Source organism: Mustela lutreola, chromosome 9 (assembly GCF_030435805.1).
Source record: "Mustela lutreola isolate mMusLut2 chromosome 9, mMusLut2.pri, whole genome shotgun sequence".
Taxonomy (NCBI): domain Eukaryota; kingdom Metazoa; phylum Chordata; class Mammalia; order Carnivora; family Mustelidae; genus Mustela; species Mustela lutreola.
In genome coordinates, this window is record NC_081298.1 from 116146010 (window position 1) to 116166373 (window position 20364).

General features: G+C 40.0%; 1 protein-coding gene across 3 annotated transcripts in view; it reads left to right on the plus strand.

The window, feature by feature from the left end:
• The window catches only part of TTC27 (tetratricopeptide repeat domain 27), a 169517-nt gene that overhangs the window by 135242 nt on the left and 13911 nt on the right, over positions 1-20364 (plus strand). For all 3 annotated transcript variants that reach the window (XM_059188599.1, XM_059188597.1, XM_059188598.1), the window contains 2 exons: positions 1221-1273; positions 6090-6255. In XM_059188599.1, the coding sequence (XP_059044582.1) occupies positions 1221-1273; positions 6090-6255 (219 nt within the window). The remainder of the gene's footprint in view (positions 1-1220; positions 1274-6089; positions 6256-20364) is intronic.

Consider the following 20364-nt stretch of genomic DNA (forward strand, 5'->3'; position numbering starts at 1 on the left):
TGCCCACTTTTTAGATTGGGTTAGTTGTTTTTATGTTGAGTCATAGGAGGTTTTTATACATCCTGGATAGAAGTCCTCATTATTGGATATATGATTGGTTGGACTGGTTGGTTGGAAATTAAAGAGCTCCTAACATTGTGTGTCCTTCAGAATTTCCATTTCAGTTCATGGCTCTTTGGTAGTTGCCCTCTGCCTGGCCTCAAGTTTTACCTGGCACATATATAGCTTAATATTCAGCCAAGGACTAAAGGAGAAACTTATTGATGTTTCTGGAGCTTATTCTCTGCACAGATCTCACTTCCCTGTTTTTTGCCCAGCAAGTTCTGGCGAGCTTTTGAGTCCTCAACTCTGGTCTCTTTCTTTATCCCAGCAAGACTTGCTGTGCTTCTTTTGGTTTCTACCTCTCTGTACTGAGCCTTGAAAGTGCCTCTAGATGGAAGTATAGGTTGATTGTTGAGATATCTCTCAGTTTACCATCTCTCAAGGGTCATACATAGCCCCATGCTGTTTGTTGTGTGACTTTTCAAAAACTATTCCCTAAATTTTGTCCAGCTTGTAGCTTTTTATGGTAATAAGCCTAGTCTGATACTAGTTGTGCAATGTCTGCAAGCAGACATTAATTTTTAAATCACACATATGAACTTGAAAACTATATACTCTATATTTTATAAAGAACTGAACAGAGAGGAACAAACATAATTCATATCATTCAACATTTATGTAATGACTTTATTTTTGTCATGGCACAGAGGAATAGGTAGAGAAGTACGTTTGATTGATGAAATACTTAGAAATAACACTGGAGAACACATACTTCTTTCTTCTCCTATCTGATGAAGGATGATGGTAAAATAGCAAAGGCTTTTAAGATATGATAAATAATATTCTGCATCACCTTGAATTTGTAATAAATCTATATACTGTGTAAATTATATTGCAGATTATCCTGTTACTTTGGAAATTTAAATTTGGAAATCTTAGCTAAATTCCAACTGAGTGCTATAATAGTTATGTCAGTTTCTTGAGTACTTTTGTTTTAAATTATAAAGTTAATTTTAATTTATTTCATTTTCTCATATACCTTAAACATACCTTATGAAAATTGTAAAGATTGTAAAGAGCACCTCTTGGACTAGAAAAATATGTTATACTTTGGGTTGTAGGAACTATGCTATTACCTAAACGAGAATAGCCTATAACTGAGTTCTCTATCATTTCAGAATGCTGAAGCTTGGAACAATTTATCAACTTCCTATATCCGACTAAAACAAAAGTAAGTACATCAAACAAATATGAAGAACTCAGTTTCCAAAATGAACAAGATTTTTTTCCACTGAACTTAGTGCCTTTACTCCTTTCCCCCAGGCCCATCCATACCTTTGAATTATAATGACTTACTATAGCCATTTGAATTCTCAATGTAGTTTATTTTTCTAAAGCATTTACTGTGTAATAAAATAAGAAATATTATTTGGAATCTTATTTGATACTGACGTTTTGCATCCTTAATTCCATTACACGACAGGAGGATGCATACCTGTCGTTGGTCAACTCGGTGGATTCTTCCTGATTGCTTGCTGCATATTAGGTATTACTGAGAAATACAAATGTGAACCAGTGTCTTCAGGAATTATAGATTTAAAAAGTAAAATATCAGGCTGTGTTATTTTAGAAGTCGTGCATGGTAAATATCAAGTGGGAAATAGAAGGAGAGCTATAATAACCGTACGTGATATTTGTAGAACCCTCGATCTATGCCAGACACTGTGTGTGGGTCTCAGAAGAGAGAAGGATTATGGTCTTGGTTCCGGAACTCCTCTGAGAGAATGCAGGACTCAAGCTAAAATTTGAAGAAGGAGTAGATGGGACAGAGGGAAGCCTCTCAGGCAAAGGGAAATGTGATCACATGCAGAGCGAGTAACCTACACCAGCCGTGGATTATAGTGAGGTCTGTAGAGACAGAGAAGGTTGGAGTCAAATTGCAGTGTGTTCTGATGATCTGACTAACAAGTTGAGATCGTCCCGTTGGCAGTAAGATGCCAGAGCTTTCCGTGGGGGCAGTTTCATGAAGAAAGAAGCATTTGGGGAAGATTTATCTGGTGGCAGTGTGAGACAGACTGGAGAGGAAACTGGGGGCTGGAAACCCAGTCAGGAGACAGCTGCTGTAACAGTCCAGGCGGGAGATAACTAGTCTGGAAAAAAAGGGGCACATGCCAATTTATAAAGGGGACAACCAACTGGCCTTCTTGACCGGCCATAAAAAGCCAAAGGAAGGGAAGAGACAAGGATTGGTATTGCGAGAGTTTTAGCAAATGAAGGAGAGGATGGATCTGTTTCCATTTTCATTTGGCCTTATTTGCAAACCTAATTTAATTTTTCTTTGTGGATTCACAAGATACTTCTGAAGATATCATTAAATCCACATTACACTGAAATACTTCTGCTGCACTTGGATGACAAGCTACATAAATAAAGTACTGTTTTTTCTACTGCGCTCTTTGGAAAATAATATTATGTTCCTGATTGCAAGTGATTGTGTTAAAATTCCCTAGGGACCTTTTGGTTTAAAGCAAGGGGCAGGGGAAATCCCTGTCATAGTTGTAGAGTGATCTCAGTGGGTTTTTCTGGTAACCCTGATAACTCTCTATGTAGTGAAGCTTTTGATACTCTACCTTGTTTTCCAGCCCATTAACCCTAAGAATTCCACTTTCCCTCATAGGGGGAACTGCGCATTGTTCAACTTCTTTTTGGTGCTTTCTTGTCTTCCTGCAACTCCACAAATAGGTTTTTGTGTAAAAGTGGGGTTGTAAGGTCAAAGGTGAATCACCGCTTTATTCTTGCCTTTTTGCTCTTTCCTTTCTTTGCTGCGGTTCCAGACATAGCTCAGTTTTGACTCATGAGATTGTTACATCAGGGGTAAATTATGACCGCTTCTCTCAAAACAATCCTGTCCATGCCTAAGAGGGACCCTTTAACCATCTTGTCTGTCCCTTTGCTCTCCCGGGGTTCTTCACTAACACGCTCTTTTTGCTATTTCATCTGGTTCCCCGGGCATCGTATCCCTGCCAGTCCTTTGGTAAAATCTTCCATCTTTAACTTTTATAGCAAATTTCACAACCATTGTGGGCTAGATAAGTGAATCCTGAACTGAAGATCCTTACGAAGAAGCCACACTTAGGAAAAAGGAATTCATAGCAAAAACTTCCAAGGCCAGGAGATTGTGGTCAATGGATGAGAGGACATGTAGGACAGAGGATAGTGCTCCTGCCTACACTGCTGCCTGTCAAGTTCTGTGCCAACAGGCCAGCCTCACCCACCCCCATGCAGATGGGAGAACTGCAATCTCAGTCTACGACTGCTGAGCAGTTGTTGTTACGTGGGAGATGGGAGTAGGGAGCAGAACCAGGAAAGGGAAAAAGATACACCACACACACTCTCCCCCCGCCCCAAAAAATTCAAGGCTAAATTTGAAGAAGGGTTACAGCAAGGGTACCTTCATTTTTAACTCTGAAAGATGGTGGGCCAAGGGATAAATGAATCAGTAGGTTTGATAACCACTTTAGGTAAATTGTTTAATGTAGAGAATAAAAAAATTAAACTGCAGTGAATTGGCTGCTAATGAGAAGACTAAAAAGGACTTGACTATAAGGACGTTATTTTGATTGGTACCATAGGTATATTAGAAATCGATTAAATGCTTCATGGAGTGATTCTCAGAGCAATGGCCTGGGATGGCCAGAAGAATCTCCATTATCCCCTCCAAAATTTGCCTTAAAGTCATGGAGGAGGAGATGCCTTGATGAAACACTGTGGGGCTCAGCAAGGAAACGGAGGTGGAGCTGGTAGTCCTAAATTAACAAACTCAAAATGGCTTTGGAAAAGCAGATTGACAGCATACATTTGAAGAAGGTTACTGTAATTGTCCAGTGAAATATTCATGTTCCATAAAGGAATTATAATCTCGTCCAGACAGGGGAGTAAAGCATTAAGCATCTTTTTGTTTGCTGAGATGTTAAACTTCTAGACAAGGTGACATGAAGTTCTGTTGATTCCCTTGTTGGTATCAAGTTTTAATGGTCTTTTTCTCTTTTCTGAAGTGGCTTGTATAAGAATTCCTTGATGGTTTGGTATGCCTCTTCTGTAAAATTGCCTACCTTTGTTTTAATTTTAATTGATTTATCTGGCTTTCTGTTTCTTTAGCTCATTTGTATGATTTGTTCATAGCATTTGCTTATTTTTTTAATATTTAAATTATTTATTTAAATTAAATTAAATTAAAATTTAATTATTTAAATTACTAATCTTATTTGTGCCGTTTTCTTTTATTCTAAATGGAATTTAGTTACACATTTGTCTCATTTTTTTCCTAAGAGGCAGCTTTTGGTTTTGTTAATCATTTCTATTCTTTCATTATATTTAATTTATTATTTTCTTCTTTCTTAAGTTTGGTTTTTTCTATAATGTTAAGTTGAATGTTTTTACTAATTTATTGTCATTTTTTTGTAATAAATGCACTTAAGATCACAAATTTCCCTCTAAAAATACTGCTTTAGTTATGTCCTGCAGTTGGTGATATATAGTATTTTCAAAGTTCTAAATATTTTTTATTTTCTAATATGAGTCTCTTTGTTTCCTCACTGTGGTTTCCTTTCTTTCTTTTTTTTTTGTTAGGAGTGCATCTTTAAGTTTCCAGGCATATATATATATATACTTTAGCTATTTACTGTTGATTTCTTATTTAATTTTGGAGACTATGGTCAGTTATACTTTTTTTCCACAAACAACTAGTAATTTTTGTTCTCAATAATTTGTTAAATATAATGACATATTTCATCAATTTCTGTTCTCACTATCGATCATTTATTGTATCCCTTTCTGTCTGAATTCCCTTTTATTTTTGCAAGAGAGGGTACTTCAGTAGTTCTTTTAAGTTAGGGGGAGTAGATGATAAATTTAGTCCTTGTACATCTGAAAGTGTTTGACTTCTCATTTACTCGAATAGTAAGTTTAGCTGGTTATAAAATTTTAGGCTTGACAATTATTTTCATGCAGTGCTTTACATGTACTAGTCTCTTGTTTTCTACATCTTTTGTTGCTAATGAAATATCTGCCATTCTCATTGTCATTCTTTTGTAGGTTTTAGGATTATCTTTATGTTTTGCAATTTCATACAATATACCTAGGTGTTGTTTGTCTTTATTTATAAAATTTCGTACAAAAATATACTTTTGATCATAGAATTTCCATCTTTGTTCAGTTGTGGGAAATGCTCAGCTCTATCTTTTCAAATACCTTGTCCTGACATTTTCTGTATCTATTTATGATGGCATATCTATCAAATGTATGTTTAAGCCTCTCATACTTTCCTCTTTCTTTGCTCTTTTATTTTATTTCTTTTAAAAGATTTTATTTATTTATTTGACAGACAGAGGTGACAAGTAAGCAGAGAGGCAGGCAGAGAGAGGAAGAAGCAGGCTCCCCGCTGAGCAGAGAGCCTGACGTGGGGCTCAATCCCAGGACCCTGGGATCATGACCTGAGCTGAAGGCAGAGGCTTTAACCCACTGAGCCACCCAGGCACCCCTCTTTTATTTTTTAATCTGCATTCCTTGTGGATTTCTCACTATTGCTTTCTAGTTCATCAGTTTTCTCCTTGTGTGCCGTCTAGTGTTCTGTCACCTATTGAGGTTTTGTTTGTTTCAAATGTCTCTTTCAATTCCAAAATTTCCAACTGGTTTTTATTTACATCTCCCTGTCCTTGTTTCGTTTCTACCTGTTTATGTTTTGCAATTTCTTGCTCCTTTAAAATTTTTATTTTATTAATTTTTAATTTAAATTCAATTAACGTATACTGTATTATTAGCTTCAGAGGCAGTGATTCAATGGTCCCGTATGAGCTCCTTTAAAATTTTTAAAAAATTTTTAGGGAAATTTGAGGTGGTTTGGGGTTGTTTGGGTCTCAAATTCTGTTTATTAACATGAATGACTAAGTACTGACAGGAAGTTCACATTAGCATTTTATGCCTGAAGCTGTGGTTTCTTTAGCTATGATTATTCATTATCATTCTCTTTAAAATCTGACCTTCAACAGAGAAAAAGCTTTTAGAACTTTGCAAGAAGCTCTCAAGTGCAACTATGAACACTGGCAGATCTGGGAAAACTACATTCTCACTAGCACTGATGTTGGGGAATTTTCAGAAGCCATTAAAGCTTATCACCGGCTCTTGGACTTACGAGACAAATACAAAGACGTTCAGGTAAAATATTCATATTTTGTTTTTTCAACTTGTGATTGATGTTCGTGCTTGATTATATGATTGTGATATTGACTAAATATGTATTTGGCTTTGATTGTGGTTTCTGGCACAGGGCTCCAAAAACCTTTGGAATTTCCTAAGCAAAGACAGCCGTAAAAGTGTCTTGAATTGTGTTAATGAGGTGACTTTTGGAAAGCACTAAGGATGGAGATGGTTGCCAGGGTATCAACCATGTGATTAGAGGGTTGGAACTCTCATTCTCATAACCTCCACTCCTCTCCCCCCATTACCTCCTGGGAAGGGAGTAGGTGTGGAAATTGAACTCTGTCACCAATGGCAGTGACTTAATCAATCATGTCTGTGTAACTGAGCTTCCAAAAAACCCCAACAGGATAGGGTTCGAAGAGCTTCTGGGTTGGATAACACGTGGAGGTGCCAGGAGAATGGTGCACCCCGAGAGAGCATGCAAGAATCATGCCCTTTCCCACATACTTTGCCTTATGCACTTCTACTGTCTGGCTGTACCTAAGTTACATCTTTTCATAATAAACCGGTAATCTAGTAAGTCAAATGTTTCTTAGAGTTCTCTGAACTTACTGCTCTAGCAAATTAATCAAATCCAAAGGGTGGGGTTTGGAACCTCCAGTCTCTAAAGTATAAGGGCCAACCTGGACTTGGGGCTGGCATGTGGAGTGGGGAGGTGGAGCAATTGGCAGTCTTACAGGACTGAGACCTCCATCTGTGGGATCTGATGCTCTCTCTGGGAAAATAGTGTCAGAATTGAGTTGGTAGTGTGGGGAACCCCCCAACCCTGCACGCTTCTGTGTCCCGTCAGAATTAGTGACCAGAATCATCTGAGTGATACAAATTGTTTCTTTGACTATACATAGGAAAATTTTGTTAAACACATGTGATATATAAAATGAGCATTTTTTTCCTCTAGTTGAATATTCTTCGTTACATATTCTGACATTCCAATGTCAAATATGTCTGTGTAGTCATAGACTGAATGTTATTGTGACTTAGTTAAGAATATTTGATATGTGGTTTCTGTACATACAGTCAGAATGATGTTTGTTGTGATTTATTGCTTTGGTTATCTCAGTGGAATAGCTGGAATAAGCCCCATGCTCATTTATTCACTCATTGAACAAGCATTTATTATATACTTTCAGATGTTTTGAACAATCCAGAAATGAAGACTAATGTTTTCTTTGCAGTGTTTAGTGAAATGGTCCTCTTGGTGAGATGAAGTCAGAATGGTTAAGTCTAACACTGTCCAAAAAAGTATTAGATCCTTTCAGAAAACACAGGAGACTTGAAGCCATTGTGTTTGTCATCTTGTGGTTGAAGATTGTACACAGACAAGGCTGTGTAGACGCCTCGGGGTTACAAAGTCAGGGGGCTTGAAAATACAACATTTTATTTGCATTAATCAGCACATGCTATTTAAAATGATGACGTTGGGGGCACCTGGGTGACTCAGTCGTTAAGCGTCTGCCTTCAGCTCAGGTCATGATTCCAGAGTCCTAGGATTGAACCCTACATTGGACTCCCTGCTCAGCAGGAAGCCTGCTTCTCCCTCTCCCACTCCACCTGCTTGTGTTCCCTCTCTTGCTGCCTTTCTCTCTGTGTCAGATAAATAAATAAAAATCTTTAAAAAAAATAAAATGATGAAGTTGAAATTATGAAAAAGCAAAAATAACATCTGACATATGACAATACCTTACTATTTCTACATAGTATTGTCTGTACTCCAGCTGTTTCAAAATTTACCTTATTTGGGCCCTGCCCTGTAGCCCCAGTCCTCGACCTAGATGCATGGTCTTGCAAGCTCAGTTGTATGACTGGCCATGTTACTTAAAGGCTCAGCTTCTGGGACATTCACTTGAAAGATCTTTGGCTTCGAGTAGAAAGATGTACCTACTTCCAGGACGTATGTTGACCCCTTTGAATCAGGTCTCTTTTTCTTTTACCCTTCTGTCCTTTCTAAATATTGTATATTGACCTTCTATTATAGAAAGAAGGGACTTGAATTCTATAGCATAAAGATCAATTAAAACATGAATGGAGGCAGAGCTGAATTTTACATCTGAGAGAAGCTAGGAGCCCTGGCAGATCTATTTGCATGGTTTCCTGCCAGTCCTGTAAAGAGAGCTGAAATTCTCGGTGGAGGCAGTTCTTTCTCTTCTACACTTAGCCTGTGGACAAAGGGTACAGATGAGGCTCTGAACAGATCTTGGTATGTTACCAAACCACTGAGGATGGGGCAGAGATCCCAAAGTGCTCATCTCCTATTTACTTCAACTGTAATTTTTAAAATGATCCTTCTTTACTAGAAAGCATTCTGAAGCCTGTTCCTAAAGTCTCAGAGAGAATATAAATAGTTTATATTGGGAGTTTATTCCATTTTATACTTGAAATAAATTCTGGGTTCTTTTTCTTTCACATTTTACAATTGTGCACAAAACATTCAAGTCCGGCACTCCTCATTTAGACACCACCACTGGCTCAACCCCAGCACTCTTTAGAATTATAAACCATCAGAGCAGGAAGGGAACCTAAAGGAGTCCTGTAGGCTCAGCCGAATAAACCACACACACATCAGAAAGGGGTGTGAAGTTCTGGAAGGGTTGATACTCCCAAGTTGTCGCCCTGCCAGTGTTGCTGCTGGGGATGTCATGTCTGCCTGAGGTGTCTGAGAACTGACTCCTTGGTCAGTCTCATCCCATTAATCTTCTCTCATGTGTTCCTGGTCTCTAACTGATCTGGTTTTCTTTCTGTTGCTGGTGGAATTCCCCCCCTGAATCCATGTTTTAACTCACAGCAATCCTTCAGATTTCCTAAGGATTAGTAATAATTGACTTACCAGACTAGCTTTTTGGATTTTACTGAGAAAATACTGATCATCCCTCTATGCTTGGCACTCTTGGAGTTGGTTTTATATAAGGAACCCAACAGAAGAGGTTAGGCCCCTCTTCTGTGAGAGATGGACTTGAGTGGTTATGGTACATGAGCACGAAGCACGTGGGGGCGGGGTCTTTTCTGTTTTTATCTCTCACTTATTCTCCTGTGCTTTTCAAGGCACATAAAGCAGGTCAAGGTGGGGCATGGTAGAGTCGTAATAACTATCACGTATTGAGGGCTGGCTGTGTGCCAGACACTATTCTAAGCACTCGATGTGTATTAACTAATTTCTTATCATGGCTTTATGGGATAGATTTGGACATTCATAAGGTATGTTGGACTCTGGAACATATGTATGTATCTTCCTGCTTTGTTTTAAGGAAACTAATGCTATCAAAATAACTGTTCAAAGATTGTTCTGAAAGCTGTTACTTCCACATCATAAAGAATTATAAAGTCATCAAGATATTGCTGATTTCAGTTGACTTCTATGTATCAAATATGCCATGCCATCTAGCTATGTTGGACCCGAGAGGACTCGATTCCAAAAGAAAGGTGAGACAAAATGAAACATTTGCTTTACTGAAGATGGTTTAGAGTAAAATAGGTTTAGCCTTGATCATTCCAGTCTCTTGTAATTAAGTTAGCTGGAAATGTATTGACCATCTTCAGTTGTTCTTCTGTCTCTCCCACCATTCCCAGCTTAGGAATCTCCTTCTCTCTCAGGATGGAAATAAATTCTTACACATGTCTAGAATAATACTGGTGTATTTGAGTATCTGTAACTGTACTGGGAGAGAAGTGATATTTAGAATAATATATTGGTATTCACAGTGACAGATACCAAGGAGAAAACTCTGGCAAAAATAACCTGTGTTTGATTCTGAAGATGAAACTTTCAGTTGTTGATTTTGCATGTTGTATACTGAAACTAATTCATTGGAATTGTAAGAACACATGCTTAGAAATCCTTCAGTAGGCTTGCCTGAAAAATATTGAAGAGACTCACACAATAGTGTATTCTGTGGAATTCTGGACAGTTCTCAGTCAATACAATTCATTTTGAAGTAAAAATGTTTTTTCTTAAGTTTTTAATGAAGACCAAAAGAGGAAGCAAAGCTTATTTAATGTAAAGAATGATTCTATAACAAAGGATTACTTTTTTCTTTCCATTTATCCAACCTTAGTTCTGAACGCATAGAGATGCATTTTGAGCATTTTTCAGAAAAGGGAAAAAAAAGTCTTAAGAGAAACCCCACTCTACCCCCCCGCAAACTTCTTGTAACACATATTGAGATATTTTGATGGAACTTTTATCTTAGATTTTTCAAACATATTTTGGTGTTCATGGAGCTTTTCACTCCTTCAAGCAAATCTAATCATGAGGAATTTTTACCCATGGAAAAAAATCACATTCTGATTTCCATTTAAATATTCTAATCCTGAACTAAAGTGACAATTTTTTGGTTTTCTAAAGAAAATTATTAGGATTTAGTTTAAATTTATAGCCAGCTAAGCGACAAGTGTTGGCCAGGATTCAGAGAAAGAGAAAACCTCGTGTGCTGTTGGTGGGAATGCAAACTGGTGCAGCTACTCTGGGAAGCAGTATGGAGATTCCTCGAAAAGTTAAAAATATTACTACCCTGTGATTCAGTATTTGCACTACTGGGTATTTATCCTAAGAATACAAAAACACTGATTCGAAGGGATAGATATAACAATGTTTATGGTAGCAGTATTTTCAATAGCCAAATTAGGGAAGCAACCCAAGTACTCATCAATAGATGAATGGATAAAGAAGATGTATTTGTGTACACCCACACGCACACGTGCACATGCGCACGCACACACACACGATGGAATACTATGCAGTCATAAAAAAGAATGAACTCTTGCCATTTGCAAAAACATGGATGGATTCTAGAAAGTGTAATGCTGAGTGAAATAAGACAGTGAAAGACAAATACCATATCATTTCACTCACATGTGGAATTTAGGACGCAAAAAAAAAAAATGAACAAAGGGAAAAAAGGAGACAAACTAAAAAACAGACTCTTTTTTTTTTTTTACAATCAACCAGAACAAGAATTTATTAATAAGTAAAATTTATATACTCAGAAATGAGTGCATAACATATCTTTTTAAAATAATCAGTGAAAGGTCTTGGAGTTCAGCATATTGATTTTTAAAATAGAAATGTGTAGATGGACTGACTAGGAGAATGGAGAACACCGAAGACAGCATCACGAAGCAGAAGATGAAATTGATGACCTGTCATAGAACGCAGCCCTGGGGAATCTACTGATATTCCTTAAAGACAGTTTTGTTCTTTGCCTTTTCTACCTGTTGAAAAAACAGACTCTTAACTACAGAGAATAAACTGATAGTCACCAGAGGGGAAGGGTACAATAGAGGAAGGGGATTATCGTGATGAGCACTGTAATATGTGGAGCCCGTTGAACCCCTATAATGTGCACCTGAGACTGGGTAATGCTGTGCGTTAACTGCACTGGAAGGAAAATAAGTTTTAAACAATTTCTAGCCAGCTAGTATTTTAATCTAGTTTTCCTCTCACTCTTCCTTTGCTCCCCAAATTCAGAATATGAAACATTCCTCCTTTTGTACAGCACTATTTCATCTGCACATGAATATTTCAGTGAGTATGAAATTAGTTTCTATAAGACTTAAGTGGTTTTAGAAACAAGGGCAGCTTTGGGGTTCTTGAGACTTCCTTCTTGTACCCTGTTTTTGACACACAGGATTCCCAGGAACTTTCTGTTATGAGAAATATTGCTTGTAAACAGAGCTCTTTGAATGGTACTTTTGAAGATGTCTTAAGGCTCTTAGCTTACTGTTTACATTTGGATTTGGAGAAATATTACTGAGAACATAACGTCCAGATAACCAGCAACTAGCTCAGGCCAAATTATCATCTGGAGCACCCTGTAATGGAGAAATAGTCACAGTGAGATAATGTGGCAGGACCTGTTAATGCTTTCCTTACAAGTGTCTTAGAATGCTGATGGCAGTGTTTAGTGTCTGGCAGGTGTGGGGAGAATCGCTCTGTAGTGATGTTATCATCATGGAAGGACAGACTTAAAGACTATTGATGGACTTGGTCGTATTTAGCTTCATGGAATATTTCTGTCTGTCATCATGCTTTATTACAATTAGTCAGTATGGACTAAAACAATTGATAGGTGGTCTGGAATATTTTTACCTTGGCTAAAAAAGGTTTACTTCATTTGACGCTACAAGTTTAGCAAAGAGTGTTTTTCAAAAAAACTCTGATATTCTTTATCTTTGACACTACTGGACCTCATTCTATTTTAGTTTGCTTAAAAAAATGTATTTATGTATAGTTCTTTATAAATGTGGTTATTGTCATTTTAATTGTTTCTGTTATGTGTGTGTGCATGTGTAAATTTATAATCCTTTTAATACAGATGTAGGAAGTTAGCTACAAATTATTCTGTATTTTTCAATATTTGTAATAAAAGGAGTACTATATCACTTTCTCCTTTTTCTGTGTCCTAATTTTGATTAGTGCATAGCCTACTAAAACTTAGGAATGCTTGGGGCACCTGGGTGGCTCAGTGGGTTGGGCCACTGCCTTCGGCTCAGGTCATGATCTCAGGGTCCTGGGATTGAGTGCTGCATCGGGCTCTCTGCTCAGCAGGGGGCCTGCTTCCCTTTCTCTCTCTCTGCCTGCCTCTCTGCCTACTTGTGATCTCTGTCAAATAAATAAATAAAATATTTTAAAAAAAAAACAACCTAGGACAAATGCTTTTTGTCCTAATACATATTTATGTTTATATCTAAGCTATATATATTTTAGTTACAATAAAATAAAATTTCATATTCCTTCATAATTAGTCTCTGTTCAGTTTTCCAGGTACTTACTATTGTGAATAATGCCATGAGTATCCTTATAGATAAATCCTTGTGTATAGCCATGCTTTTTTCCTCAGGGTAAATTCTAATGTTGATTTGTTAGGTTTTTTTCTTTTTTCTTTTTCTCCTTCTCCCTGATCCCCCTTCTTTGATGACTGGGGTGATCATTTCAGGGAAAGAATTTAAGTATTGCAGTATTACACCCCATTTGCTATTTATAAATGGAAGAGGAATTGAAGGGGATTAACATATATTAAGTGCTTGTTATGTTTCTGGCACTTACCATGGGCTATCTTTTATAGGGCATTCAGTATTTTCAGATGGATACTAAATATTTCTCATTTTATAGTGGATGAATGTGACACAAAAGGAGGTTATATAATTTGACCAGCCATGTCAAATTATATGGTCATAGTAGGAACCACAGACAGGAATCACATCTAGGTATGCCTGTTTTTCTCCTTTGTATCATGTCTTAAAGTCTATGGGAAGATTTATGTTAAAAAAAAAAAAAAAAAAAACCCTTTCTACATTATATAAGTGAGTATGTGAACTATATATGACAAAGTTTTTAAAAATTGGGGCATGGGAGGTACCTGGGTGGCTCAGTCGCTAAAAAATTGGGGCATAATTTACGTGTATTAAAATGTATTGATCTAGAGTGTTAGTTGATGTGTTTGGATCATTCTGTGCTCTTATATAGCCAATACCCAAAACAAATTAAGTACATTTTCATCACCACGGAAAGTCCTCTTTGGCCCCTTTCCAGTCCATTGTACCACCACTCTTTACCCCCCAGGCCAGGCTACTGCTTTCTGATTTCAGCACCACCATTATCGTTTGGTTTTTCTTAAATGTCATATACGGAGAATCATATACGGAGTGTTCTTTTATATTGATGTTGTCCTTTGTGTGGATTTCTCTTTGGTGTTTTCTTCGGGAAGCGGGGGAGGTGGTGTTGACGGGCACTGGGGCAGCCTGCCAACCAGACTGCGGTCCTGCAGCGAGTGGCGGCTAGCAGTTGCCTGAAAGAAAAGAGGGGATGGCATGGAGAGATCTTACACAAATTATATCCGTAAAGTCAGTATTATTTCCATCTCTTCTGCTGAGGTATCTGCAGCTTAGCAAGGTGAACTAGTAAGTCTCATGCTTCAGAGCGAGCAAGTGGTCGTAAAGCCAGGACTTGAAGCCCAAAGTCTGGTCTTTTTAACCTAAAAGCCTGGGCATGCCTTTCCCACAGTTGAAGACATTTCTTTTTTTTTTTTCCTGAAGACATGAAAAAGCAAATATTAAACTGCCTACCTCACTGTGATAACCAAGGTTTAGGGAAGCCAAGGGTCGGGGTTATCAGGCCAGGAAACAGAGCAAATCCTGTGAAGCGCTCCAAGTGGAGTAGGGAGGTAGCCAAGCCGGGAGGCGGAAAATGGCTTCACTCCTGGCCTGGAGCCCTCCTGGAAGTTTCTGTGACCGGCCTTCAGGCAATCCCATTCCTTCCGCCTTTGAAGACCTCCAGAATGCAAAGGGCCAACACCTTGTGCTTTCAGCCAAGATTTTGGTGAGACTTGGCCAAGGATTCCAAGGTTAGCATTGGGGAAGGGGATAGTTCGGGCTTTCTCTTTGTGGGGATTTCTCAGCATGTACGTTGGAATCACTGTTCGTCCATGTGAGGAAACAAGAACTCTCCTCAGGGTCTGGAGGTGGCTCCCCACAGTCATTCTCTGCTGCCGCATCCCCTAGGCACAGTCTGGGACAGAGGGGAGAGAGAGGCTCAGGATAGAGAATAAAGTTCTGGCTCACCTAAATGAATGAGAGATGTGAGTGAGGGATTAAGAAGTCATTGCAGGGCATCCGGGGCTTGGTGTTGGTTTGGGGACGATGTGAGGAGCTTTAGGGCTGTTTATAGCGATGGGAATGAAATCCCTCTAAGCCTCCAGGCTTAAAAAATATACTTAGATTATTTTATGATACATCAAATGAATTCCAAATGGACTAACTCTATGCAAACGCTTTATTCATCTCATAAAAAAATCGGGAATAGAAATGGATACTTCCCAAATTTTCTGCACTTTAAAGCAATAAAAGAAAACTTGAAAGAATTTTTATGACCACATTTAAAAAGTATGTGATGGAATATTTGTAACAAATAAGAAAGGTTAAAAGCTAATAATACTCTTATTATATAAAGAGCTATTATCTGCTACAGGAATGAAATGTGACAGAACAGTGGATTCAGAAACAGACTCAAGTAAGTTATGAGAATGTGGTCCATGATAAAGATGACATTTTAAGTCTGTGGGATAAAAATAGAATATTCAATATGTATTGGGGTGGTTGGCCACGCATTTGGAATAAAAAGCTAAAGCTCTGCCTCACTGCTTACACTAAACTAAATTCAGTTGCACCAGATACTGAAATTGGAGTGCCCTGAGAATGAGGATGACATTGTAGATACGAGCAGAGATTCTGGGGGTAGACAGTCCGGGCTTGCAGCCCACCTCCACCCGCCTGCAACCCTGTGGCCTGGGGGAACTTAATCGCTTTATGCCTCACTTTTGTAAGATGGGGATGAAAATAGTGCCTGCCTCCCGAGGACGGTTGTGAGGAGTAAAGGAGTTGATCTGTGGAAAGGGCTTGAAACAGTGCTTGGCCCATACAGGTGTTCTGAGTGCGGCCGCTTTCATCTTCATCATCATCATCATCACCATCACCAAAAAAGTTAAAACCCTAAAAGCACTGAAAGAAAAGAAAGTATGGCAAATATTTTTTATAAGCTTGGGGTTGGAGAAACCATTTTTAATCGTGACACAGAAGCCATACCCCAGGGAAGAAAAGTTGGAGAGATTTGATATTTGAAACTTCACATGGGGAAAGGATGCCATTGGAGTGGGGTGCCAGAGGTCACCGTCCCTAGAAGGGACAGGCTGTGAGGTGACAGCTGTTCATTTGGTGCTTCTCCAACTGAACCTGGAAGATGACTAGGAGAAGCTGGGGAAGTGCCCTGGGGAGAGACTGTTTCAGTGATTCCGGTGTTGCCTGGGTCTTTCTACTCAGCACTTCCGGATTAGTCTCCTGCAGCTGCTCTAACAAGTTACCACACGCATGGTGTTTCCAGACAACAGAAGTGTATTCTCACCATTCAACTCTGGAGCCGAGAAGGCTGAAATCAAGGGGTTGGCGAGGCCGTGCTCCCTCTGAAGGCTGTGGGGAACAGTCTTTCCCTGCTTCCTCTGGGTGCTGGTGGCTCCTGGCATTCCTTGGATTGTGGTGGCGTTGCTCTGATCTCTCCCTCTTCCCCTGCTTCTGCACCACCTTCTCCGTGTGTCCTCTCCTCTTCTTAGCAGGATGGTAGTCACTGAATTTAGGACACACCCGAATCTGGTATAACCTCTGTTGCTTGTTTTTTAACCCTGACAACCTCAACCCCTAACCCTGGTATAACCTCATCTTAACTAATTATATCCACAAATTATATCTGTTTGAAAGAAGATTGCATTGTCAAGTTCTGTTTAGACATGAATTTGGGGAGGATGCAGATTCACCACAGCTGACCCGCCACAACTGTAGCACTCCCTTTTCAGGGAGAAGGCAGTGCCTGTGAGATTAGCGGGGTTGGTAGATGCCGGGGGTGCACCCAACACCCAGCTTCACTTCACTGGGGGCGGTTGTGGTGGCAGAGGGGACGTGCACGGAGCCACACCACAGCCAGAGATGTCGCCACTCATCATGTGAAGGTCTTGCCATTAGCCAACAACACCAGATGTTTGAACATCTGGAAGTGACGAAGGAGATAGTAAGAATAGGGAGGGAGTGGATAGAAAACTAATAAAGCTTTTCAGATAGAACTCAGTCATGTGCAATTTTGAGAGAGAAGCCCATGGTGGACAAACTAGGATTTCTCTTTTTTGCTCAAGTCCAGTATGGTTAACATACAGAGTTACATTAGTTTCCGGTGTACAATACAGTGACTCAGCACTTCTGTCCAGCACGCGGCGCTCGTCACAAGTGCCCTCCTTCATTCCCATCACCTGCTTCACCCATCTCCCTCTGCCACCGCCCTCTGGGGACCATCAGCTTGCTCTCTGTAGTTAAAGAGTCTTGGTTTTTCTGTCTCTCTCTTGCAAAGTAGAATTTCTAAGAAGGGTCCACTGTTAGGCTTCAGGAGATTGTGATGTGATGATCAGCAACACTGTGAAAAAGACTTGTGTATGTGGATATGCACATTCTGGAAAGAGGGTTCTGAACTCTCATTAGATTACCACGTGGGTGTCCAGAACCTCAGGAAGTAAACACAGACTGAAGAATCATCTTTGGAGTAGACTGTTAGGATTAGTTTTCAGTTAAAAAGCCTAGTTGGTCCTCCCTTATAATCACTGTGGTTTAAAAAAAGACGCCTCTAGAACTTGTGCTACATAACAAGTGGGACAATACTACCGAGTGCGTTTATCTGTTGCTCTAGTCTGTGAATGTCCTCGGTGCCTTCCAAGTGCGCATGAGTAACTTGTGCACAGCCACATCCCCCAGCCGTCACCCCATTTCTCTGCGGCATTTTAGCTTGGGAGGAGAAGCACCTTCCATGGGCTCCACTTGCCCTCCTCTGGGCCTCTTTGGAGTCCAAGCAGATGAGGCTTTCTCTCCCCGTCTGCTGAACTGCACTGTTGGCAAGGTCCCTTCTGCCACTTCCAGGGGACACTCGGTAGTCCTCAAGTTCTTCAGCCTATTGGCATTGTTGAACCCCACGGATCTCCCTTCCTCCACAAAATGCTTCTTTCACTTGTCTTCCAGAATTTCGAGCTTCTTACCTTTCCAGCTGTGGCTTCCTCGTCTCATTGGTGACAGCCAGTGAGACGAGCCCCTTTTGGTGACAGCCCCTCCAGGCTCAGCCCAACCTCTGTTTCCTTCCCCGTATGTGCTGCTACCCCTGAGGTCTCACCGTCCCCTTGGTTTTCCTCCTTCTCTTCCCGAGAGTATGTTTTAGGGAGACAAGGTAACAAGTTTTCCCCCACACGACCATTTAAATCTTTCTCTTGTAGACCATTCATTTTATTTCCTTAAGGCTGCACTTTTCAGATGTCTTCTTTTTTTCTCTGTTGGCTCATGATCCCCCGGGGGATTTTGGGTTTCCACTGGTAATACGTGCTGGTGGGAGGGCCTAAGTGGTGCCCTTCCACGTGAGTCTGGACCTTAGGGGACCCTCACCCCTGGGTGCCTTCACGACGACCACCTCCCACCACTGGCAGGTGGTCTGGCTCCCCAGGAAACCTCCCGGTTCTCTGCCAGGCACTGCTTTCTTCCCGTATCCATGTTGCTGGGTAGCCCTCTAACCACCTCCGCAGGTGGAGGGCCCGCCAGGCGGCCAGGGCTCTGCCCAGCTGTGCCCGCAGGTCCCCGGCTTGCCCTGGGCTGGCGCTGCGGTGTGGCAGTGTCTCCGTGCCGATGGCACGTGGCGTGTAGAGAGCCCACCTGTGGACATGGGCACCTGGCCATCTTCCACCCTCCGCTGCCTTCTCCCCCATGGCTTCTCACATGTTTGCTGCTTCTGCCTCAGGTTCATCCGCTCTCTCCTTTCTCAAGCCATGTACGGTGTTGGGTTCAGAAAGAGGAGCCGGCAGTGGATTAGTGCATAGGCTTGTGGGCTGTATTGTTTCCGTAATGAAGATTAACAGTAAAGCCATTTTCACACTGGAAACAAGTGAGTTCAATACAGATTAAGAAAACATTTAAATAGCTTGAAAAGGAAATATGTTTACTCAGCAAACGTTTAGAGGGAGATTTAAGTGCACTAACTAATGAAAGAAATAAAATACAAAAAAATAGCTGCATTTGCCTTTAGTAGAACAAAGTGTCAAAGATTTAAAAGATAATGATCTGCTCAGTGCTGGTAATATTCAATGAAATGACACATTTTCATATACTAATGATAGGATCTAATTTGATTTAGCCCTTTTAGAAAGTATCAGAATCACCACCGGAGTGTTAAAATGTTTATTCCTTTGATTCTATACTTCTGTTTCTGGAATTTTTTTTTCTTTTCTTTAATTTCTTTCTTTTTTTTTTTTTTTTTTTTTTTTTAACAATTTTTCTATTTTTTTAAGTAACCTCTACACACACGTTGGGGCTTGAACTCACAGCCCTGAGATCACCAATCTCATGCTCCACCGAGTGAGCCAGCCAGGTGCTCCTGTTCTGGAAATCTAACCTAGATACGCAGTGAAGTGTCATTTATCATAGTAATAACATCAGTGGCAGGGCATGGAAGCAGCCTCTTTATCTGACTGCAAGGAAATTGTTAAACAGACTGCAGTCTGTCAACCCAGTGGAATATTTTGAATCTATTAAAATGATCTATTTTAAAGAGTATATGAAAACATGAAAAAATTCCATGACATAATCAGGAAGATAAGACTGTTTACATAGTATTAAAAAATTTGTGCGTAGTAAAAAATTAGAATAAATTCACCACAGTGTTAGTAGTGCTTGTGTTTGGGAATTTTCTTTTCCCTTTCTATTTTTTATTAGCTCTGATGTCTTGGGGAAGTAACAAAAATAAATAAGTAGAAAAACTACAAAAACCTGTTTGGTTTGGTCTATTCAAGATTTGGCAAAGAAATAATGAAATGATCAAAGTCACTACTATACATATTTCATAAGAGAGGTTTTTCCAGTATAAAAGAATTTATTATTAGGAGGGAAGAAATAACAGGAATAAGGAGCTGTACCTTGTAAATGAACACAATGAATGCTTGAGGCAAGACCCAGGACCTGGACTGTGGGTTCAGATCTAACTGTGCCTTCCCCAGCTGTGTGACCTTGGCCAAGTCACTTGACTCCTCTGTGCTCCAGTGTCTGCATCTGTAGAATGCAGATAATCAGAGCACCTTCCTCACAGGACTGTCAGGAGGATTGTGCCTTCATAGAGGCCCTGGCTCTCGAGCATGCTCACATGCTCTCTTCGTCTCTCTGTCTCTGTCACTGTCTCTGTGTCTCTGTCTCTCTTACATATGTATTTAGAAATGTTATCTACCATTATTGTCTTCTCATCATCTCCATCAAAGCTCAGGAGTCGAATACCACTGGCGTTCAAAACCTTCTCTGTGCCTCACTTGCTATGGGACCCAGAGAAAGTACATTTTGCCTTTCTTGTCTGAGTTTATTTGTGAAGTGGGGAGAATGAAATACCGGCCTGCTAGGGTCCCTGTGAGAACCAAATGTGATCAGGTTGGTCGTGGGCTTCGCACAGGGCTTGGCACGTAGTGATGCTCATGGCGGAGGTGGTGGGAGGTATTGAGGGCAGCTACCATGGTGACGGAT